The sequence below is a fragment of the Portunus trituberculatus genome, chromosome 38, assembly GCF_017591435.1.
Source record: "Portunus trituberculatus isolate SZX2019 chromosome 38, ASM1759143v1, whole genome shotgun sequence".
Lineage (NCBI taxonomy): Eukaryota > Metazoa > Arthropoda > Malacostraca > Decapoda > Portunidae > Portunus > Portunus trituberculatus.
In genome coordinates, this window is record NC_059292.1 from 26,559,043 (window position 1) to 26,584,000 (window position 24,958).

The following is a 24,958-nucleotide window of genomic DNA, read 5'->3' on the forward strand; positions in this document are numbered from 1 at the left end:
GTTACAGATGTGATTGGGCAAACTTGTCTAAATAAAGCGTTAGCCAGGCATACAAGCAGGACGCGCCACAAAGGCAGAAGGAAGTGCAGTGAAGGCTGGAGGAGTCCCGCGCGGCGATATGGATGGGAGGCTCTGATAACCTATCGCTTAGATAATCCTTGGAACAATAATTGATTGAACTACGCCTTGCTGTGATTTTGGAAGAGAGAGAGAGAGAGAGAGAGAGAGAGAGAGAGAGAGAGAGAGAGAGAGAGAGAGAGAGAGAGAGAGAGAGAGAGAAGGTATATTACTATTGCTGAGACGAATCATCCTACATGCTCTGTTTCGAGAGAGAGAGAGAGAGAGAGAGAGAGAGAGAGAGAGAGAGAGAGAGAGAGAGAGAGAGAGAGAGAGAGTACAGACAGCAGAGAACGTGTAATATCACAATATCCTTGGTGCGGGTGTCCGTCGACCTCCGGGACACACACACACACACACACACACACACAGGCTTCAGCATCAGTGTGTTAGCAGTGGACAGCCCGCATCAGCTTCCCCATGGCGGATCAGGTGAATGAAAGACAAAGAGGCGCCTCGGTGTCATGGAGGCAGTTAACCCATACTCACTTCACTCAAGCTCGTGTGCCTGCCTCCCATGCAAAGTGTTTGTACATATAGAGGCACTGTAACTTGTGTGACTGTAGTGTCAAGTGTTAGTGTTCCCGTGTGCTGGAGCTGTTTATGTCACGGTGCCCTTTGCGTGACGCCCAGCCCTGCGGCACTCAGGCTTAAGTGGCTCCGGGAAGTGCCTCCCCTAGTGGATCGCAGCGATGGGTGGGTGGAGGCGTGGAGGTGGCGTGCTACTCTCCGCCTCCACTCCCCCTCGCTGTCCGCCTCCGTTACTTTTCTTATCTGATTGCTTCAGGCCTATACGATCGCTTAGGCCTTTGTGGTAAAATGTAGTTTTGATATCAACTTCAACATAACGGAAGATTCCTGAGTCACGTAGAGATAGTAGTTCGTGCGCCAAATGGGATAAATGTTTGTTTCTTTCCCCGCGGTCGAGGCGAGGCCCGAGTCACGGCGCCTGGCCCCTCTCGTCCATCTTGAAGACAAGTACAGTACTATATATGTATGGATACAGGACCCTCTCAGCAACACACGCCTTTGCCGGAATGTTAAGAACTTATCAGAATTGTGTGATCATTTGCAGTGCAAACCAGCACATTCAGGTGTTACTCGTAATTTTTAGTTACCTGATTTCTGATAACATAACTGATTTCCTATTCAATAAGTTCATAATTACCCTTCTCTCATCTACAAGTAACAAATCACATGAAATATCTAAGACAATAGGTGCAGTATATCAACAAAATAATTAGTTTCTTTTATTATGAAGCATTTTCCTTGTTTAATCATGAATCGGGAATTTTTCGTTACTCAATCCATCACTTCACTACGGAAATATCTGAAAGTAGAAGTAAGCTCACTTCAAATACTTTATGTGGAATACCATAAGAGCTAGTCTCACCCACCCTAAGGCGTCTGTAACACTCAGGGACGGTCTCTGAAGTAGGACAATCACAGGCAATTTAATCTTTCTTCCTGAGTCAAGACAATTTGCTCCTTTGAGTTACTCCTCAAGCAGAGAGTAAGTTGCAAATCACGATGCTTCATGCAGGGGAAGAGACAATGAAACGTGTACATACCGGTATAAGTTTTGCTATAGGTCAAAAATTCAAGTATGTAGGTATAGATAAAATGTTTGCATGGCGTTTCTAACTTGCATGTGAAGTAAATGAAGTAATAATATAATTGTCTCTAAGGCTGACCTTGAATGCAAATCTAAGAAAGTAAGCTGAACTTCCCATGAATCCTGCTCATAATACTACGCATTGCCGACACACACACACACACACACACACACACACACACACACACATGAAAGGAAAGAAAAAAAAAAAGAAACAGGATGAAACCGTATTGTCAACATTTCATCGTCTTTTTCATGACTACCTTCAGCAAGATTTAGTGGAAATTACTTAAGTTTTGATGAGTGTTTTCGTGATTCTACTGATAGTCGGATAAGAACTCTGCATCATCAGTGGGAAAAAAAGGAAAAAGTAACATGAGAACCCAACTTATCATCTCTATGGCCTTCGAGAATAGTATTGGTGAGAGAAGAAAACATTGACCAGGATACGAGTAAGAAAGGTCCGTATCAGCCATAGGCAACCCTGTAAATGGTGACAGAGGAGTGTAGTGCGTCCCAAAACCTCTTTACGTTTAATGTCTTAATGTCTCGTGATTCAGGTCTTGCACAGGGCTAAGTGAATAATGAGAGAGAGAGAGAGAGAGAGAGAGAGAGAGAGAGAGAGAGAATAACCTTAAACACTTCTTTTATCAGGTTTATTTCAAAATTTTAAAAAGTACACAGAGAAGATTTCCCAACTTCTTATGAGTATTTTACCCATTGATAATATACAACTTTGCTAAACTACAGTAAACTACAGCAAGCATAGTAAAAGCATCCTTGAAAACTCCAAACAACGTCCACTGCAACCTGTTAACCGCAAGAGATAAGACGGTGAAACATTTAAGACGAGTCGGTACGTGAGAGAAGACAAGAGACGTTGGACCAGGCGGGATACAGACAGACCGTCATTGTTAGTGGGTGTGAGAGGCGTAACGGGCACCAGGCTGAGTGTGAGTGGGTGGGTGAGGGTAAGGGTGGGTTAGGATGAGGGCCTGCAGGGCGTAGAGTCACCCTCCCTTCCTCGCTCTCTCCATCCCTCCCTACCTCACATCTCCGGCTCTCCGCCTAGCTCCCCTCTTCCTGTCTTCTCTCGTCTGGCAGAGCATAAAGTCTAGTTTCATTCTTATTCCTTCTTTGTCTGTTCCCAGCGTCTCCTGCGGGATGAAGGTCAGGACTGGCTGCGTCTTAAGTGCAACGGTGGCTTTTATGTGCAGCTGTTGTGATGGCAGAGATGCGCTTTTGTTTGGAATGAAAGGGAAAGAATGTTGCGATGATACGGGATGATATTATTAACGTTTTATTTGAGTATTCTCTCTCTCTCTCTCTCTCTCTCTCTCTCTCTCTCTCTCTCTCTCTCTCTCTCGAGCAAATTATTTTCCATTCGGTGTATGTACGAAGGAATGACAGGAATGAAATACGCAGAGACCTTGACCGGTATTCTGAACCGCTTTAGTTTTGCCAATAGATGATCGGTCAGGTTTTCATTAGTAATTTACCCACATATGATACAAAATCCTTATCAAACTGCAAATAGAATCATGGAAATCCTAAATACCTTTAAAAACGGCGATTAACTTTCACGCTGCTGAGACGCTTAGAGAATGCGGTCACTTGGATGTAACACGCTATAATCCCGTCACATTGACTTTCATTTGTTATTCCATTCGTACCATCGGCAGGCAGAGGGGAGGGTACGCCTTATTGTGCACAGCCTGACTAGCATGGTCGTAGAATAGTGTCTTATTGGAGTTGTATGTCCGTAGTGCATGTAATACTAAACTGTTGCTGTGAATATAAGCATTTGGGTATTCGAATTTTTTTTTTTTTCATGATTGTATTGATAAGAATTATGTATCGTTAGTAGGGAATACGTTGCTAAAAACACGATTAATAATTAATGTATAACCTTTGTGATTAGTCTGATGAGGAAACAAAGGAAAAGAAATTTTGGTCTCGCAGTCATACGTGTACTGTGGCCTTTCTATACTTGCCAACTGCTGCTATCATTCCTGTTTTCATCTCAGGTAAGCTAACTGTTCGTATGCTGAAGTAATGACACTAATCACTCCTAAATGTGAGTATTTAAACTTTTCGCCTCTTCTTCTATTATTTCAACTTAATGTAATTCTCTCAATTTTGTATCGTTGTCATGATTCCATTTACACGAAGTTATATCTAATTGATGTTTATGATGTGCAAAAGAAACGTCATTGAAGTTGATGGAGGGTAAAGTTTTTCTTGTAGTTTCATGATTTAGGAGTACAGGATGTAGAGACAATGACAACTGAGCGACGAGAAAATCGTGACGTCACAGCCTCCCTCCCTTTCCCGAACAACGAACACCACCTTTCCCCACCTCCACTACTGCCCTCTCAGATCTCTCTGTGTTTTATTGATTTTCTGCTGGTAAAAAGTTTCTCCGGTGAATGTTAGCCTACACGGGGTTTTCAAGGGAATTTTTTTTTTATTATTCTACTATAGCTTCATGAGAATGTACCCATCTACGCTATTAATGGTTAAAACGCACGAGAGAACCTGACTAATCAACTTTATAAACCTGTTGGCGTTTTATTTTATTATTACCATCCTTTAGTTTAAACTATAGGAAATTTCAAGGGCGTTTCATGATTCTAGATATAGTTTCACAAACATCCTAGATTACTACTAGATACAACACACAAGAGTACTCAACTAATGAATTTTGTGTCCCTTGTAAATAGTCGTGGTTTTAAAAAAAGACAACCCAGATCTCATGACGTCACATCACACATACTTCCTCCTCCCTAACTCCTCTCTCCACCGTCTCCACTCGAGAAAACCTTTGTATTCTGCCAGTAACGAATGACCTTGGATGCACCGATCGACTTATTCATAGCAAAGTGTGGCCTGTCCTTGGCGTCCTACACAATGACATAGGAAGTGAAAGAGAGGTGTGTGTTATTGAACGGAAGCCAGAAGGATACAAAAAAGACAGACAGACAGACAGAAAGAATAGAAAAGGATTAGTGAGAGGTGTGTACCTACTGTGTGTTCAGAAGGAAAATCAGAATTATGAAAAATAAAAGGATATAAAGACTAACAGAAGGAATAGAAAAAACATAGACAGAAAATAAGGGACGAATCGAGAAGAAAAAAATATAACAAGAGATGGATGAAGGGAAACCAGAAATATGGAAAAGAAAAGAAAGAAAATAGCTAGTGTTAAACATTCTGAACGGAAACTAGAATGATAAAAGGAATGAACTTAAGAAACAAAGAAAGGACATGGGTGAGGAAATATGTATTATTAGTTGTGTTCTGAAAGGAAACTATATATGGAAAGATATAAGGAAAGAGTGCAAGAAGGGGAAAAAAAAACTGGTTGAGGAATGTGTTATTGGATAATCTTAATGTTACCGGGAAATTAAGGAAGAAAGGAGAGAAACGAAAAAAAAAGTTTCTTTTTGGAGAATCTAAAGTTAAACCAGAATGATAGAAAATATTGACGAATAAAGAATAGTAAAACATAGTTGCTAGAGCTGCGTTGTGGGTTACTGAAAAGAAAAACTAGATTCATGATGAAAAGAAACAAAGAAATAGGAGAAAAAATAAAGAAAGAAATCTTGAACTGAAAGTGTTATTGACCATATGTGCGGAATGAAAAGAGGAAAAAAATAATTGAATGAAAGGAAGGAAGATACGAACTACTAAACGTTTTAAAGGCAAACCACAGAATAATAATAATAATAATAATAATAATAATAATAATAATAATAATAATAATAATACAAATAATAATCATAATCGTATTTCCACTTTAGATCATTGCTAGCATGAAAAAAAAAAATCCATAAATAAAATAAAGGGTAGGAACAAGTGAAGATATATATATATATATATATATATATATATATATATATATATATATATATATATATATATATATATATATATATATATATATAGAGAGAGAGAGAGAGAGAGAGAGAGAGAGAGAGAGATTGTTCATATCCTTTATTTTATTTTTTCATTTTTTTCATGTTAGCAATGATGATATATATTAAAGCAAACTTAAAATTAGATTAAGGAGATACGAATAAGAAAGAGATAAAGGGAGAGAGAGAAAGGAAGGAAAAAATCATTGGTTTCAAGGCTGTACACTATTATGGTATCACCACCACTACCACCGCCACCGCCACCACCATCAACCAGTAAACAGATAACAAAGCACTAACTAATAGGCATACATGCACACGTTAGCAGCGTCTCTTTTCTGATAAACCACCACGGGCTGCCCTTTGAACGTGCCCTTCTTTTATTACGAGACTTATCAACTACTTTACTAATAAATAAAATATTATGACTGACTGACTGACTGACTGACTTTACTTGACAGAATCGTGCAAATGAGTCCAGGAAGCTTAACAGGGAAACATAAATAGCGTGGGATGCTAAATGAAGACAATAACGAACGTGCAAGACCTCAGGCAGCAGACACAGGGGCGCCGAACCGCCATTACTAGTATTCTTGCACGGGACTTGCAAGAGACAGGTGGAAAGGGGATGGTGTGCATGGGGAAGACGTGTTTAATTTTGCAACAGCAGTTAGAGCGAAAAATGCGTGGTTTTAATGATTATTGAACGACTCTCTCTCTCTCTCTCTCTCTCTCTCTCTCTCTCTCTCTCTCTCTCTCATGAATACTTATTAATATAATCACTATGGTAAATATATTGAGAGAGAGAGAGAGAGAGAGAGAGAGAGAGAGAGAGAGAGAGAGGGGGGGAACAACACGCGGTAACAGTAGAGTAGAGGCCTAGACGAGGCTCATAGTGAAGGAACTCAGCAGTGTTGTAGTCAGCAGCATATCAGGATGTCATGTCTCACGGTCGTACTGTCTCCTACTCTTCCTCTTCCTGAAAGGTAGTATTTATGAATGTACGTTGCAGTAATAAATTAGTGTACAAAGGTTTATGAACAAGTATAGTGGTTTGTTTGTATTGTATTCTCATTTTCATTATTGTAGAGTTTCATTAGATTCAATCCCACTAGGGTTGTAGGCTCTATAGTCGAGATATAGCCTACAACACACACATACACACACACACACACAGTAGCATGCGGTGACCTTGCAGTTCCACAAGGACGTGCTCGTATAGTTACCACGTGTGCACGGTCAAAGGTCAAGGAAAGAAACAAAACCGTGTAATCTGTTCTTACATTACGTCCCAGACCCACCTAAGAGAGAAATGATCCACAGTCGATTATAACATTGCCATTATCAGCTTATCTTAGCTATATTATTTTGCTGATAGAGGCGATGGCGATGTTGTGAACACTGATCCATTGTTTTGTGTCGCGCCGCAGCGGACAGGGAAGGAAGGAAGACACTGATGCCACGCTTACTGTCACTGTTATCATACTATTTACTCTTTCACTTTTACCATTTATTCTTATTTTCTTTGGATATGATATATTAACGAAACATTAATATTAATAGACTAAAAGGAGTACAGCAGGTTTATCATCTACGTAATTGAAAACTTGACAAGACGAGGTTATAATCCCTTGTCTTGCCTGGTAGCTTCATGACCGATAACACACACACACACACACACACACACACCAATTGTTATATGATCAGGCAACGCAGCAGGGGTGTACCATGAGGGGCGGCACGTTCTCTTACATTTAATTAGTATACTCCTTACCTACCTACTCCAGATGCTTCCTCTTATATTAAAAATAGACCTGCTTTTCATTATCAACGGTCCAGCCACCTATGCAATGCTCTACCCCTGTGGCACCCCTGAGAGATTCGTGCTCCCCTTGCTGTACCCCTATCAGGAGAACGTTCGCTGCATCTGTGAGTTAATCTTTTAGGATAAGGACTCTAGCTGCTTTACTGCTACGACGTAAGGAGAACATTCAGAATCAATCAAGAAATTATAGTTTTAAATTGAGTATGAAATCGTAGTCTTGCGTGTATATGATACGAGCGTGCGTCTAGTGGTGACATTAATTGTTATTGGTATAGCAACTTATGATTCTTACCTGATTGTTGTCTTGTCCAAGCCCTGTCGGTTTAGAATAAAGGAGAACGAGACCAAGGCTAATAGTAGGGGTGGTTTGTAAGCCTTGAGCTGAACGAGAGGGGTTGAGTCGTAATTGAAGTCATGTGTGCCAGTTAGTCAGAGGAATGAGTAACACTGACTGAGCGAGACGGGCGTAAGGTAACAAACATATCAATATGAAAACGAATGTAAAAGGAAGCCGAAGCAATTTAGTAATTATTGTATACATTCAAGTGAGTCATTTCCAAGAACCAAATGAAGGTGATTTATGCTCATAATCACGTGTCTTTATACCAGCAAAGAAACTCTTATGAAGCCATATAACCTTACTAAATGTTATTATCCAGTTTTCTTTCTTTGCGTCTTAGCTTCGAGATCATGTGACGCGCACACTGACTCCCGAGGAAGCAAGATAATGAATGGGTCACCCCCGTTTCCCGCACCCTAGATCCACTGACCACATTCCACACCCGCTGTGACTAACTTGATAACTAACTATGCTACTAACTAACCCATTATAGTCACACCTAACCTTATATGCTACTTGTCACAATTGGTATATAAAAGGAAGGTTGTAAAAGTGTGTTCGTATATGGCAGTGATCCTGAACGTGTATCTCAGCCTGTATATATATTTCACGACTCACATTTTTGCTTTTTCTTTCCCCTATCTCTATTATTCTCCGGTGTTATTATTATACAGTACGTGATGTTAGTTGATGACGGGTTACGATGACGCAATCTTTTCTTTATGTAGATTTTTACCTTTAGTCTACGTCATCCGCTGTTCTTCATAAGGGATTCCCATTTAGAAAGAAAGCAGGCGAGGTGAGCCAAGCCTACCTAGAGTTACTATTGCTCATGGAGAGAGTGAGTCATTCAGTTCCTGCCGTCTGTAGTGAGTCACGTGACGTCTGTATGCAAATATTTGAAAAGAAACGTGGTATTTGACAATTGTTATAATGATTCTATAAGTTATCTTTTCTTTAAGATATCACACAGACACACACAAACTTGAAACATTGAGTTATTTAGGTTCAGTTTGGCTGTTCTAGAATTTTTGTTTTGTAACGGTACTGCTCCCTGCCAAACGTCTGAATACTGTTTTGCATTCTTTATTTACATGAAATTTCCTTCTCTTTTTTGTAGTAATCAGAAAGAGGTGCATAATTCTCTTTACCCCTTAAAAATTCGTGTTTTAAATCTTTAGCCCCGCGGAGGTGATGACGTCACGCGATGTCAAAACATAAACATGGCGGCGACTCAGGTAAGGGTCGGGCTCAGGGCTGCTCTCCACAGACTGGCCCCTCACTCACACACCCTGGCTGCCTCACCTTAGCCTCACACACCACACGTCACACAGTTCTTCGTGGTTATTATGATCCTAGAAGATTTCATCCAAAATTCATAGCCATTTTTGTGAAACACGACAACACACCCAGACAGGGTCATAACATTCCCAGGCAGGGTCATAGTAGTACCTGGTAGGGTCACACTGGTGTCTGGCAGGGTTATAAAAGTACCTGGTGGGGTCATCAAATTACCTGACAGGGTTACAAAAGTGGCTGGAAAGATCATAGTACACCTAGGCAGGGTCTTCACGCCTCAAGCAGTGTCCCATCACCCGAGGCAAGGTATTCACCACAGTAATGCGCCACTAACAACACCAAGGTTCAGGCTACTTGTTACACTGGCCGAGCATTGAGTGTCCAGGACGTGTTGTCGAGGAGTGTGGTGTGTCATGCCTACTTGTGAATCGTTGTGGCAGGATCTGTGCAAGGTAGGAGTCTTTGCTTCTTTGTGTCGCCCTCAGTGTTGTCATGTCCATGCTGGTGATGTGACTAGCAGCTGACTGGCCGGTTTTGTATTTATATAACATAATTCCTTCAGAAATATGACATTTTCAGTGATAAAATTGTGGGCTTTTCATTGAGTACCTAAAGTTTTTAATCATGTAACAAAGATCAGTCTTTGGTGAGCAGACTTGTCTTTGTGTATGGCAGTGCATCTCATTCCATAACTGCATCACACACATACATTCATGCCTTTCATTGTGGTCTGATGTGAAACACTTCAATAATCCAAAGAGATATGAGTACACACCCTACCACACTGGAGAGTTTAGGCTGTGTGTCCACAAAATGTATCTAACAGCTATAACTGAATGAATTGGCATAGGATTTCTATATCCAGTGGATATAGAAAAATATACTAGAAAATCTAGTTGTTTTCAATGCCTCAAAAACTCAATTTCTCCATCTATCAACTCGACACAACCTTCCAGACAACTATCTCCTCTTCTTCAATGACACTCGACTGTCTCCCTCTTCCACAATGAATATCCTTAGTCTGTCCTTTGCTCATAATCTTAACTGGAAACTTCATATCTCGTCTCTTGCTAAAACAGCTTCTATGAAGTTAGGTGTTCTGAGGCATCTCCGCCAGTTTTTCTTGCCCCTCCAACTGCTTATTCTGTATAAGAGCCTTATCTGTCCCTGTATGGAGTACTCTTCACATGTTTAGGGGGGTTCCAGTCACACAGTTTTACTAGATAGGGAGGAATCAAAAGCTCTTCATCTCATCAACTTCCCTCCTCTGACTAACTGTCTTCAGCCTCTTTCTCAATGTTGCATCTCTTTCTGTCTTTTATCGCTATTTTCATGCTAACTGTTCTACTGATTTTGCTAACTGCATGCCTCCCCTACTCCTGCAGCCTCTCATCCCTATTCTGTCCAACTCTCTAACGCAAGAGTTAACCAGTACTCTTAATCATTCATCCCTTTCGCTGGCAAACTCTGGAACTCCCTCCCTGTATCTGTATTTCCGAATTCCTACAACTTGTCTTCTTTTAAGAGAGAGGTATCGAGGCATTTGCTCCCCAACTTTGGCTGACACTTTTACACTTTTTAGAGAGCCAGCACTTAAGTGGGCCTTTTCTTTTAATCTTTCTCTTTTTGTTTTGCCCTTGGCTGGTCCTCATCCCTATGTAAAAAAAGAAAATAAATAACTAACAAAGCTTATGTGGTAAGTTTTTATCCTTACTAAATCACTTAATTAACTGTTCTTCCTACAGATTAGTCTTTTCTGTATTCTCTGCCCTTTAGTGGGAGGATTATTTTCAAGAACAGGAAGTAGGAGAGTATGAATGCTGAATGCATCAAAACTACCAACATGTTTAGTGTCAAGTTTTGCCATAGGATGTAACCTCAGTGTTGGCCTTCCTTAATAACAGTGCAGTTGTAGGTGAACTTTATATAGCTCCCATCTATTCACTAACTAGGACTCATTGTTTTTATCAAATCTTACTGTTTCATTTTTTATTTTAGGTGCGGGCCTTGTACGACTTTGATGCTCAGCCTGGGACTGGTGAACTCACCATTAAGGAGGGCGAGATCCTGACAGTTTCACGGCAGGATGTTGGTGAAGGATGGTGGGAAGGAACAAATAGCCAGGGACAGGCGGGTCTCTTCCCTGCAGCTTATGTCGAAGTGAGTCTTCTGCCGACTTTGCTACTATTTATATGCAGTACTCCTTGAATTGCATGATCTTCAAATTTAATGCCGAGTCCTAGATGCTCACCATTCTGAGTTTCATGCTTTCATCACATATGGTCTCTGGTCTTACCACAATTGTTGCCATCACATGAGGTGCCATGATACTGGGCATTGGTCTGCATGCAAGAGAGGGGAAAGAAGAGGCCAGTGTCGCACTACACATTGATGGTGCTGCTGCTTTGTCCTCTGCACAGCACTACAGTCCTAGCAGAAAGTTTGGATGCAAGACACAAACAACTATGACCTTTAAATACAGTGGACATTTAATGACATTTAAATGGTACCTTATTTGCCAAGCAATTTTCCTTTAACTTTGATGACCTTCTCCAAATGTGCTGGGATGCTTCTTGCTAATTTTTCTACATGATTGGTAATAATAATATCCCAAATATCTTTTATTTTATTTTTTAGCTTTGCTACAGTCGAAGCGTCACGATCCATAAGTTGCTTTTTTTATTAGATGCCACATGTGCTCTATGGGATTCAGATCTGGTGAATTCCTAAGCCACTTTTTGAAGTAGTTTACACCACAGTCCTGTAACCACTGGGTAACAGACTGAGCTGTGTGAGCAGGAGCTCCATCTTGCATAAACCAACTAGCGTTAAACTTTTCAAAACTTTCAGGGAGGTTATCACTTAATCTTTAAATAACTGTGCTGATTTATACTTTCTTTTTTTCAAGAAACACTAAAGTGCTAACTCCACCAAACGCAAAGCAACCCCTCACCATAATACTTTAAAAAATTTTATTATTATTATTATTATTATTATTATTATTATTATTATTATTATTATTATTATTATTATTATTATTGTTATTATTATTATTGTTATTATTATTATTATTATTGTTATTGCTTATAGTGCCTGTAGGCATACTTAAAGAGTATATGTGGGAAGTGCTGTTAAGCTTCTGCCCATTAGTGGGACAGACAATTTCATATATAGTGGTACCCATATTAGGGCCCATATCACCACCCAAACACATCTTTAGTGTAACCACCTAGAACCTGGGTATCATGGTGACATGTAGGTAACTTTAAACGACTCAAGAAATTGCATAGCTTCAAAGCGGTATATAGTGGGATTTGAACGTACGTGTCAACGTCTACCCGATCCCACGCTTGCCACCTTATCCACTATGCCATTGCCTCCTTTTTTTTATTTATCTTATTTATTTATTTATTTATTTAATTTTTTTTATATGTTATGGCTTGTAGCACTTGTTGGCATACTTGAAGAGTATATGTGTGAAGTGCTGTTCAGCTTCTGCCCATTAGTGGCAGAGGCAGTTTTATTTATATGGAGCATGCTTTACCATTTTTGTTTTATAACGTGGGGTCATTGGGGTCAGACCCCTCTGGGAGGCCTCACATGCTTGGATCTGCAGCTCAACGACAGCACAATCGCTAACTCATCACAAGACTTGGTCCCTGTCTTCTAGGTTCCAATCCCTACCTATATTTTTTACAAAAAGCTATGCAATCATACATGCTTTTCACACTTAGCAAAGGAAGAACTTTGGCACAACTACGTTATTGTAAATCTTTGAGTAAATGATCAGAGATACATCTTACAGACATATCTTAAAGCAGTGAAGGATTACTTTCTTTCAGTTTCCTAGGTGTGAGTGTTGGATAGTGGTACAAACCATACCATTGAAAAATAGTGAAAAGTTTAGTTGTAGACTAGGTATTTTTTGTGTTTTGAGTTTAGCGAAAAGTTTGGGCGGCCTGTAATGTTGTGCCCAAACAACGAAACACACACATGCACAGATCTGGGTATGTGGTTGGAAGAAATAAGCTTTTTTCAATAGCCTGAGTTTTGTAATCTGAGTTTTGTCTATGCCTTTGGAAGAGATTGAACCTGAAATTGGAAAGGGTACTGCATATCGTGCCATATTTGAAGAATTTTATTATTTTAGATTGGGAATATTGAATGTGATAATCAAGGAATCACTGGAATTCAGATATCTATGACACAAACAGTATGGATAAGCCATTTGAGAATTGCCTTTTTAATTAGCAAATTGGTTTTTGTGGTAATGGAAGTAGTAGTACATAGTTTTGTTTTTGAGATTTTTTCCCTGTTGTTTTTCTTCTTAAAACAAACTAAATCAATCTATTTTACAGGCACATGACTCATCAGCCCCACCCCCAAACATGCCTCCTCCTCCTCTACCCTCTGAATATGCAAATCTAGGCAACGATTGGACAGATGTCAGAACCAGCGTGGATTGGAGCAGCCAGAACAACACCTTCACAGGTGGTCAGACACAGAATGCACAAAACACACAGAGGCAGTCCTTACCACAGCAGGTAAAGCAGAGCTCTTCCAACAAGACATCAAGTCCATTATTTCCATGATTTTGACATTAGGTATAATATGCCTTCACAGATATTCACCTTTGAGACAGATTTAATCTTGTTTGGTAATTTCAGTGTGTGAGCTTGATTAATTTAGATTTTATTCAAAGCCACGGAGAATGCTCATGACTTATGGCCATCTGCCATTACTTGTGTAAACCATTGTAGAACAATGGTGAATGTGTATGCAGTGGTAGATGCTTGTCATGTTGACAAAAGAACCAGATGTTCAATAGAAACACACTATGTTGAAAAATAATCGCACTGTTTACATTGACTAAAAGAAAGTTCTCTTTAATAATTTTCCATTAAGGATACTGTAGGATGCTTGAGGAAGTTTAGGGTTAGGATCCCTGATTTTGAAGACTTCTTGTTCACAAAACATTGACAGATATTAGCACTATAATATCTAAGTCTGTTTATTTTACAAAACTGCAATTTTTATCTAAGACAAGTAGGTTACATAGTACCAGAATGCTATACCTTATTTTATATTATTGGTATATATTTTTAAAACTTATTTTCTTACTTATTTATTTGTCTTTTTACATTTTTTGGTTCAGCTGAGCTACGATAATGATGAATGGGATGATGACTGGGATGACGATGACTCTGAGCCAGGTTCCAGCTACCCTAATGGACCGGGCAACTTTGGTTTGTCAGCACCAAATCGCTCCCACAAGCCTGTCACCAGCAGTGTCAGTGATGTCAGCAATGCAGGTTTGTATTGCACCGAGGCACTGTGTGTTATTGTGTGCAACCTTAATTTTACTTGGTCTTGTGTGTTGAAAATCTAGCCACTAGTGTAGACTAACATGACAGAAGTTATTTCTGTAATAGTATTTGTAATGAGGATTTTTAGTACATGAATGAATACATTTCTTTTAGTGATATAACTGAAGGAGTGCTATAGAGTAAATAATTGTCACATATGAGTTGCATCAAATTGAGCTGGCTGAGGACTGTCTTGGAGCTTTCAAGTCACAAGAAATGACTGCTTCACTAGTGATCTGGAATCTTCAATTAAAACTAATCTGATTCCATAGTAGTTCCATCAGTGTTGCTGTTCTGCTACTTAGTCTACCACTGGGCATGACTAATGAATTTATGTATAAATGGAGATTATCATTCCTTTTACTGGAGTGGACTTGCAGTAAAGATTGGATCCATTCATTCTTAAATAATAACATTTTAGTGTGTTTAGGAAGTGCTAAAATGGAAGGAAAGAATGGAATAGATAGGACAAAACAGATAGGACAGAGAATGGGTGTTATCTTTTTGTGGTTCATGATTAGATTTCGAGGAACAGACTTCGGATCGGTGGGATCCTCTTGTTAGTCAGTCTATGGAGCATGGAGGAAGGTATGTATATAGTATGCAGTTACAATGCTGTTCACTGTATATACCAGATATCATACCAAGATTTATTTGTGTTCACAATCTTGTTTGGGTTTTGTTAATTGCATTGTTTTTAAGATATAATTTTGTGATTATATGTCAGCGTTGTAGTGGAATGGATAGTAGCTTTATTGTGCAGGGTACAAAAAATATTGTAATTAACAATTAAATTTTTTTTTTTTTTTTCTATTTTATGTGTCAATAGAAAGTTCATGCATATGACTGATGAGTTGGATGTGTAATATTGCTGTTAGAGAAGGTGCAACAACCAAGGAGATAAGAAATTAAGTTGGGATGTAGGGTACATATTAAGTGATGTGGATAAATAATTAATATGAAGGCTATGTCTAGAGGTGTATCAAATATTTTGTGGAGAATGGAAAGTCATATTCCAAATTTAATGGACAAGTTACAAATTAGAAATGTAGGTAGTTAAGTTATCAGATGTAAAAAAACTGATGGATTTTACTATGGAACTTGTCTATCAGGACACAGATGATGGGAAGATGACAAAATCATAAATTTATGTATTCATTTAGTCAGAGTTGTCTTTTGTTGATGAAAGTTTCGTTCTAGTGGATTTTATAGAACATTCTGACATACCAAGTAAGAGTTTTTTTGTTACTTACTGAGAAAAAGCTAAATGCAGAGCAGGAAGGTATGACTTGAAGGCTTCATGCTGTCTTATAGTGATTATTTTGAAATTTCCTCACTGTATCGTCTTCATGTTAAGTTGTAAGAAATTATTAGTTCTTGTTATATTTTTCTTATATTTTTATTTTAACTCAATTATTTGCATATTATATATATATATATATATATATATATATATATATATATATATATATATATATATATATATATATCTATCTATCTATCTATCTATCTATCTATCTATCTATCTATCTATCTATCTATCTATATATATATATATATATATATATATATATATATATATATATATATATATATATATATATATATATATATATATATATATATATATATATACATACATACACACACAAAACTAAGCAGTGGCAGTAACCAGCATCATGATTTACTTCTGTTATAATTCAGAGTTTTGTGTTTGATTCATCACATTTTCCCCAACTCATTTCAATGTCTTTTGCTCAGTCATCATCCTTTAATGTGCAACTACATGTATGTGAAACATTTAGGTTAGTGTTAGTTATAATGTATGTAATCAGTGAGGATTAGGTGGATTCCATTTTCCTTGATTTGAAACTGGTGTATTATGTGACCCTCAGTTTAGCTTCCTTAGTACAGCAAGTGAATGCTGGTGTTGCTTCTAGGTGTTAAGGAGCTCTGTGCTGTGAAGCTGATAGAGTAAAAAAAAATAATTGCATCATACTGCAAGATATAGGTTTCTCAGTTTGTCAGTGTTGTGTTTGCGCTCAACCTGTTTGCTCTGCTTGTAGGTGTTTTCTTTGGGATGGGTGAGTGATGGTGGTGGTGGCGGTATAGTTGCTGGATGGTCAAGTCGATCTCATGGCATTATTGCTAGTCATGTATGTACTCTGAGTGTCTTGTATCTGGTTTGATACCTAGCCACTTCTTGTATACTAGCTTAACTTTTTTTAGATAAATTTTTCAGTGTTTCATATCACAAAATTGTTTCAGTGGTGGCAATGATGAAGATCCTGTGTGGTTATTGCACTAAGATTAGACCTTCATCATATTCTGAGGAGGTGGCCCAAAGAGAATGCTAATACGTATCCCCAAGAAGGAGAAGCTTTAGTAGATATTTGGTTCCAATAAATACCATATATTGATTTGGAAAACAAAAGGAAGGGGACCTATACAGTAATCAGAAAAACAAATCTTACAAGATAGCTTTGGGCATGAGGGCCATTAAACAGCACCTCATCGAGTGTCCTGCCACACACTCCTATATTTACTTGTGCTTAAAAAAAAAAAAAAAATCAACCTTCAGATCAATATCTTGGTGTTTTAAAGCAGAATTAGGGTCTTGAAGTAGTGGTAATGCCAATAGGTATTGTTATGTCCTAAATATGAAGCTTCATTTTTTTTTTTTTTTTTTTTTTTTTTAATGGGCATATTATGACAGCCATCACTGTTACTGAGTCCACCAACACTGTCTATCAGTGTAGGTTGGAAATGGTTATATGAAGCAGACTTTTGGTCAGGGAAGAGATGACTCCCCATAAAAGTAGGACATGATAATCAACCCATTATTATTGCATCATTGAAGTGCTAGTCTGATGTGGATTGCTATAAAAATCTTTAGCGAAGTAAATTCCTCATATTTGTATCTTTAATCCATCTTGCCACAAGCTACTTATGTCTACCTCTCACTTTAACCTGTACAGCTACAATTACATCTCTCTCCTCCCCTTTTTGTTGATGGTGAACTAAAAATACCACTCTAACCTTGAAGAATACCAATGTAATTTGAAAGATCATCTCTTTTGGCCCAGACTGCTCATAATGTATACATTAACTTTATAATTTCTTAGGTCACTTATTTATTGATTTACATATATATAGACATTTTATATATAGTATAGTGTATTTTTTTTTTTTTTTTTTTTTTTTTTTTTCTCATTTTCTTGTCTTATAGTTTACAGGTGGAAATTAACTGGAATTCAGATGTTTCCTGAAACATTTTTTAAGTATCCTCAGTTGTCTGTAGGAAGGCATCAGTTTAACATTAGTACATTGTTACAATTATACCCTCATATTTAGAGTACAGGTAGTTATGAAGTCCATCATGCATCTATTCATCCATACTGAGCCATCCAGTCCTTGCAGCCATGTTACTTGTAGTTTCCCTGTGATGTGTGATGATTTCTATCTTCCCATCTCTACTTCAGTAATTTTTTATCTGAATATTAATACTAACCAATTTAGTGACTATTCTTCTGTTGCTAAGTGGATGAAGTAGTGATTCAGCTATTTCTTCTCATTTAACACAGATTTCTTTGAGTGATATGTTGCACTGTCAGCAATCTGTAGTCTCCTTACGTTTATTTTCTGTACTAACACTTCTGGTCCTATTGAGTGAAGCTTGGGGTAGTGTTAGCTAAGGCTCCCATTGAGGGGATGGCCCACTTTACCATGTTTGGTGGTTGACTGAAAACAGGTCGGGACGGCCGCGGGACTGTTAGAAAGAGCTTCAACCGCTTCTCAAACTTAGCGAAGAGCGGTGTTGAAGACTTCCTTGTAGGTGAGTATGGGACTGCTGGCCAGCATTCTGCCTGGTAGGGCTCTCCTGCTTCTGTGTGGCTTGTTTGTTTGTTTGTTTGTTTGTTTTGTCTTGTGTCAAATGTAAAAGAAAAATGAATAGATATTCAAAGTAGAATTTACTTTTGAAATTACTTTCATTTTAAGATGTGTAGTGTATTTTTGTTAATTTACCATGGTTATATGATTTTGTATTTTGTACCTAACAATATATTTGATTATGATTCTTCTACTTTACCTTCAGTATACATGTGTGTTACCAGCAACATGATGTTAAAAGCTTACCTCTTGCAGGTGCTGGAAAAGCTGCTGTTGATGAAAAGGACAAGGTGTTTGTTGATGATTATGGGAATGGTCCAGTATGGAGACCAAATCAACACGAATTCACCTGTGCTATCTCATCACCAAAAAAGGAGTCCAAGTTCCATGGCATGAAGAGTTTCATTGCCTACACACTGATGCCTTCGGTGAGTAATGAACTTTTGACCAAACCTCTTCCAGTTCTGTCAAATAAGCCCACTGGCTATGAAGTTTTATTCTTGTATCTACAATTTAGTTGAAAGAAATCTGTCACTATATTCTCTTCATAGGTAACTAAAAGAAATGTAACGAGGATTAGATACACCACTGTTTTTCTTCTTTTGATATGGCAAGGCTTTACAGAGATCATTTTGTGGTTATGCATTCTTAAGGGAGAATGTTAGTTCGATACTATATAGGTTGATAGTCTTCAGTTTTGTGTTCAACTATCATAATACATGAACTAACATCTTCAGTCCTTTGTTTCCTTTACCAGTACAGTATTCTGCCACACACACCACTTCTGATGTGCTAATGAGTCTTGTTCTTCAGTTCTCATCAACTGCTGTCTCCAGGAGGTATAAGCACTTTGACTGGATCCAGGGCCGGCTGAGTGAAAAATTCCCACTCATACCTATACCACCTCTGCCAGAGAAACAAATATCAGGTTTGTCACTCTCATTATCTTAGTCTTTAACAGTCTTCATCTATGACTTACTATCACTTAAAAAGCAGTATCTATAATTACATAGCTTGATGTGATATACCTGTTATCTTGTTTACCGAACTACAGAACTGTTTTTTCTTGTTTTTTTACTTCATGCATTTTTGAGAGAGAGAGAATTGCACGTTGTCTCAAGTCTTTCTGAACATTAGATCAGTAAGACTTGAAAATACAGACCTTAGGAAAGATTTGGAAGAGAATGATAAGAACCAACTTCATTTGGTTGCCTTGTCCTATGCATGGGTGCTGGAATTGGATAAGTAGCCAGAAACAAAATTGATTGTGTTTTTGATATAACAAAGTATGTTGTGTTATAGGTATGCCATATTCATTGTAAAGTGAATAGCATTATGGAAATCGTTTATTTATATTTTGACTTGTTCTCATTGCACACTGATTGCCTTGTTTGCTCCACAGGTCGATTTGAAGAAGACTTGATAGAGTACCGGATGACAATGCTTCAGTCATGGGTTGATCGTATTTGCCGTCATCCTATCTTGGCTCAGTGTGAAGTGTTTCATCACTTTGTCACGTGCCCAAATGATGAGAAGGTTTGGAAGTCTGGCAAGCGCAAGGCTGAGAGTGACAAACTGGTAGGAGCTAACTTTTACCTTGCCATAGAGCGACCCGACACTCCACTTGACCTCATGCAGACGTAAGTTTCATTGTGCATCGTTTTTGTGTGTGTGTGTGTGTGTGTGTGTGTGTGTGTGTGTGTGTGTGTGTGTGTGTGTGTGTGTGTGTGTGTGTGTGTGTTGCCCCTCATTGTACAGTTGTCTCCCTACTTTATTTTCAATGTCTTTCCAAACTGGGTGCATCTTATAAGCTCTTGTGTCTTATAATCTTTCAAATATGTTATATACAGGCAACCCCTGCTTAACGAAGGGGTTACGTTCCTAGAAAACCCTTTGTTAGCGAAACTTTGTTAAGCAAACCAATTATAACAAGTTTAACCCCTGACTTGAACTTCCATTGAGAGTAAACAAAGCGAGAGTGCATCAGTGTACAGTGAAAGGTTTAATGAAAGTAAAAATTATGAAGTTAAATATTTAGGCAGTTTAAGTTAAGTCATTATAATGTACACTAATGTATGTATGTACGTAACTTTATAATGTTGATGATCTTAAACTTATGAAGGGAGGGAGAGTGAAATGGGAAAGAGACTAGCCAGCAACCTTTGGAATGTAAACAAAGGGCGCATCATTGTATCACATACTAAACTTATGTACCACATTTCCACAAGGTTTTCCATTTTATCCATTGTAGAGTCATGAGTTCAGGTGGTTCTTTTAGCTTGCAAGGAAGATGTGGTCTCACCAGCCTTTTTAATAGAGTCTGCTGACTTGAAAATAGAGACAGTAGATGGAGTCAAGATGGTGGTGAGCAGTGCTATTAGTTTTCTTGCCTCTCATGTCTGAATAATATCCAGCTTCACTTTGAGAGTAAGAGACTTCCTAGTCTTCTTAGCAATGCTAGGCAACATTGCAAGGCATTTTGGTGGTAAGTTGAGCGAGGGAAGACGACCTGCTGCTGAAGCTGTTATTGTTTTGAACAGGGGAAGTGTGTGGTGCGCGTGTTGTCCACGAGAGGCGCTGTTGTATTCAAAAGCCTGTTGGCTTGCGTGATACGGCGGTGCTTTCAAACTTGGAAAAAATTACCTGGATAAAACTTTGTTAAAGCGAGTTTGATGTTCGTTAAACGAGCAGATGGTAGTAAAATGAAACCTCCGTTGTAGTGAAATTTCGTTGTGTGAATCTTCGTTAAGCAGTGGTTGCCTGTACTGGGGTTTGAACTAAATTTTTCTGTGTTGTAGTCAGATGTGTTACTACCTGAATGACTGCTCTTAATTGACAGAGTAATAATTTCTATGAATGATTTTACAGATCTTAAAAGCATATACACTATTTCAATTTCAAGTTCATTTAATAATGAATATGGAAAATGAAATTTTAAAAAATCTTTACTAGTAAAGAACTCACAAGTATAACTAAATGAATGAAAGGCTGGTGAAGACTTACCAAAGATCATCTGTTTCAACAGGGAAGCTAAACTGGAAGGTTACAGCCGATTCTTCTCCAACCTTGATGAATCAGTAAAGCTTCTCCAGAACACTTGCATTGACCAAACCAAGAAGCACCAGACTGCCTTCAAGCGAGAATACAACAAGATCTCACACTCTTTCTCTAAACTGAGTAGAGCCTTTGATACTGACCCATCTAACTGTAAGTGTTTGATCTTGCTTCACTTGAGATTCAGCAATGAACTTTTCCTCATCCTTTGTCTTTATGTATGAGTCTGTTTTGAAATTATAGGGAATGTTCAGTGCAGGAATCTTCATTAATTTCTGTCCCTATATTCCCTCTGCATGTTTTAATATCATCTCTTTCCTCTCATTTTCTCGTATATCTTAGCACTCTCCCTCATAGAGGGTGAAAAAATAAGATATAAGAGAATGCTTGTGAATACAGCTATGAATACTGTATTTTTGCAAATAATGATGTTAATACTTAGACATTTTCATTATCAAATCTCTCATGTTGCCTCATGTGCATTAATTTTGAATGGTGAAACTATAAAGGGCTGAATATTATAATAAATAACTTTTCTAATGAATACTAAGAATGAATAATAATACTAGTAGTGACATCTTTTATACAAGTGATCAGAAGGCAGCATAATGTAAAAGATATCAAAAGTTGTAACTCATTCCAATATTTTTAGATTATTATTATTTATTTATTTTTTTATTTATTTATTTTTTTTTTTTTCTTTTCATTAGGTGCCCCAGGACTGACTGATGCTATCCACCATGTGAGTGAGGCTTATGCTGACATTGGCACAGTATTTGAGGAGGAGCCCAAGCATGACTGGGATCCATTGTGCCACCTTCTCTTTGAGTATAAAGGCCTTATAGATGGCTTTCCCAGTGTCATCTCAGCTGCAAAGGTACATCTACAGTAGAATAAAGGATAGTTCTTCCTTAGCAGACAGCCTATCTTTTATAGGTGTTTTTTCCTTGTGTTGAAAAGGAACTTGTAAAGGGAAAGTTAGCTTATTTAATATGCACTGTGGGTTGAGTGGAGGCCGAGGGACCACTGTCACTAACTACACTGGCAGATACAGGAGGATCATTTAGGAAAGAGAAAAATATTATATATATTTGTTAATCTGGAGCCTTTGATAGTTACCAACACAAGTTATTTAATGGATCATGAGAAAGCAGGAGACTGAAAAATGAGACACAAGTAATGGTGATGGGCGACTTTAACATCAGATTTTCTATAGTGTTGAGCTTTGCAATGCGTGTGACTCTTGAAGCTTTTGTCTCATGACTTTAGGACTGGGGGTCCTGCAGGAGGTGGTATGTTCAGGTAATGTGGTGGTACGTACAGAAAGTGAGTTTGAAAAGATAATTTCATAATTGAAAGTACATGGATCAAAAGATTGCATATGATTTTTAAGACCAATTCTGGTATATCATTTCAGTAACCAATGATTTTTAGTGTTTGATTATTATTTGGTAAATTTGAAGCCTTCTGCAGCACACTAATTTTCAAAGGGAAAAGAATTATGTTGTGGAAGGATATACAGTCAACTCGATTAATGCAAGTGTGAATAACACTATTTGGATTTATCGCGACTTGATATTAAAGGAGATATGATTAAGTAATGTGATTTATTCAATTTAAAGCTGGCTAATTTGATTCAGTGACGCTGTTTCTGCGGGAACCACTTGAGATGTTCTCGGCCAGATTCTTAAGAATATCTTCCAATACCATCTTGGAGAATTCGGTATTCTTAAGAGTGAACGTTGCCTTCCTGCAGCTCGGGAAGGCAGCGATCTGGCAGAATTTACCTTCACTGCTAAGGTGAACCAAGACCTTTGTCTTTGTCATTACCTTTGCATAAATTTTGCCTTAATACCTATTGTTTTTATTTATTTAGTTATTTTTCTTTTCTTTTTTTGTGAACTAATTGATCTTAGAATCATAGAAATATATAGGTTATTGTTCAGATTGCTTACTGTACAAAAATTGTGATTGGAACCAAACCTAGGAACAACAACATTACCACTGCCACCTTCAATCACAGCATCTCCATCTCTCAAGTTTTCAATCAGAAATCTACTTAACTTATGATCAGTTGTATGTCTTTAGTGCTTGATAAGTACCATTTATGTAGCTAGCTTGTGGACAGTTCTCTTCCCATTGCCTGCACAGTTGAAGGAGGTGGCAATTATCTTCTGTCTTAAGGCCACTATACAGCCATCTGTGCTTTTATTTAGAAGCATTTTTTCCTGGCTTACCAAGCCTGTTAAATAAATTGCGCACTGCAGCAGTAATAGGGTTGGTCTTCTTCGTAAAGTTTTCCATGTTGCCTATGGTGGAACAGTGAGGCATTGTGGTCTGGACTGCATGGCTCAGTCAACTGACGTGATGGTAATCAAACACTGCTACCAACCACCACCAAATTATACCCATGGTTTGTTTTGTTAAACACATTAATAATAAATGTATGAATATGGGATAATGTTCCTGGCGTGTAAAATCAAACAACAAATCACGTTTAATAATAATTTTCTAATTTTCCGGACTAGAAAGATGCAAAGATGAGAACTTGTGTTTTTATTGTTTCCATGACCTAGTGATGTATTAATATTTTTTAAGGTTTTAGTAACAATCTCCAAAATAGGCAAACTTTCCTTGTGGCCAGGAATGTAACCCCCTCTATTAGCATTGTTTTCTATGGGAGAATTATGTTAGAATAACGTAATTTTGAATGACACAACCTCTCCAGGAACGTAACCCTTGTGTTAATCTTGAGTTAACTGTGTGTGTATTTTTTTCTAATAATTTGTTTAATTTGAGCAGAAGAAAATACATGGAAGCTTCAGGTAACAGTAAGTAACAGGGCTAGTTTTTACCTAGGTCTTCTTAAATGAGGTGCATGGTTCACTTTCCATCTTTGTAAGTGGTGTATTTGTTCACAGGGTGCTATAGCAAAGAGAAGGCAAGTGGAAAAGGAAGCAAGTGAAGGGCGGCTTGATGACGACCAGGTTCCCCCGATGGTGAGGAGATCTGACACCATTGCCTATGCCCTTCATGCTGAGGTGGCACACTTCCATAATGAACGGCAAAGGGACTTCAAGAAAGCCATGACATCTTTCCTTACCGAACAAATTAACTTTTATCAGAAGGTGAGGCATTAGATTCAATTATATTTTTCATTTTTGTTTTTTGTTTCTCTTCATTATTTATTTATTTACTTGTTTGTATTAATTTTGACAACCATAAGAATTATAGTTGGCTCATTTTCCAAGTTACATAATTAAAAGACACATGAAGCAGTGAAAATGTTTAAAGATGTGCACTATTGATTTCTGATAGATGTCATAGATTCTAGTGATGAGTAAGGGAATAGCTAGAAAGATATATTTAAGGGAAAAAGGCATTATAGATGGATACAAGTAGCTACATTTCATATATTATGTGTAGGATGATTGAAAAATAGTGGACTCCATTAGGACCATAAACCTGTTTAAGGCCACAAAAATTTGTTTTATTCAGAGTTATAGATATTGAAATATGTCTTTGCACAAAATT

General features: G+C 37.9%; 2 protein-coding genes across 5 annotated transcripts in view; one reads left to right on the plus strand and one right to left on the minus strand.

Moving 5' to 3' along the window:
• The window catches only part of LOC123514650 (intraflagellar transport protein 27 homolog), a 24,378-nt gene extending 16,225 nt beyond the window's left edge, over positions 1-8,153 (minus strand). The window contains exon 1 of the mRNA XM_045272669.1: positions 7,767-8,153. The gene's annotated coding sequence lies outside the window, so the exon portion shown is untranslated. The remainder of the gene's footprint in view (positions 1-7,766) is intronic.
• The window catches only part of LOC123514647 (sorting nexin lst-4-like), a 39,260-nt gene that overhangs the window by 10,101 nt on the left and 4,201 nt on the right, over positions 1-24,958 (plus strand). The window contains exons 1-11 of one of the 4 annotated variants that reach the window (XM_045272660.1): positions 9,023-9,052; positions 11,112-11,273; positions 13,472-13,657; positions 14,269-14,425; positions 18,231-18,314; positions 18,626-18,798; positions 19,184-19,298; positions 19,773-20,010; positions 21,396-21,577; positions 22,135-22,301; positions 24,346-24,552. In XM_045272660.1, coding sequence (XP_045128595.1) covers positions 9,038-9,052; positions 11,112-11,273; positions 13,472-13,657; positions 14,269-14,425; positions 18,231-18,314; positions 18,626-18,798; positions 19,184-19,298; positions 19,773-20,010; positions 21,396-21,577; positions 22,135-22,301; positions 24,346-24,552 — 1,686 coding nt within the window. In that variant the 5' untranslated portion in view covers positions 9,023-9,037. The other 3 variants (XM_045272659.1, XM_045272657.1, XM_045272658.1) reach the window with 3 other exon arrangements.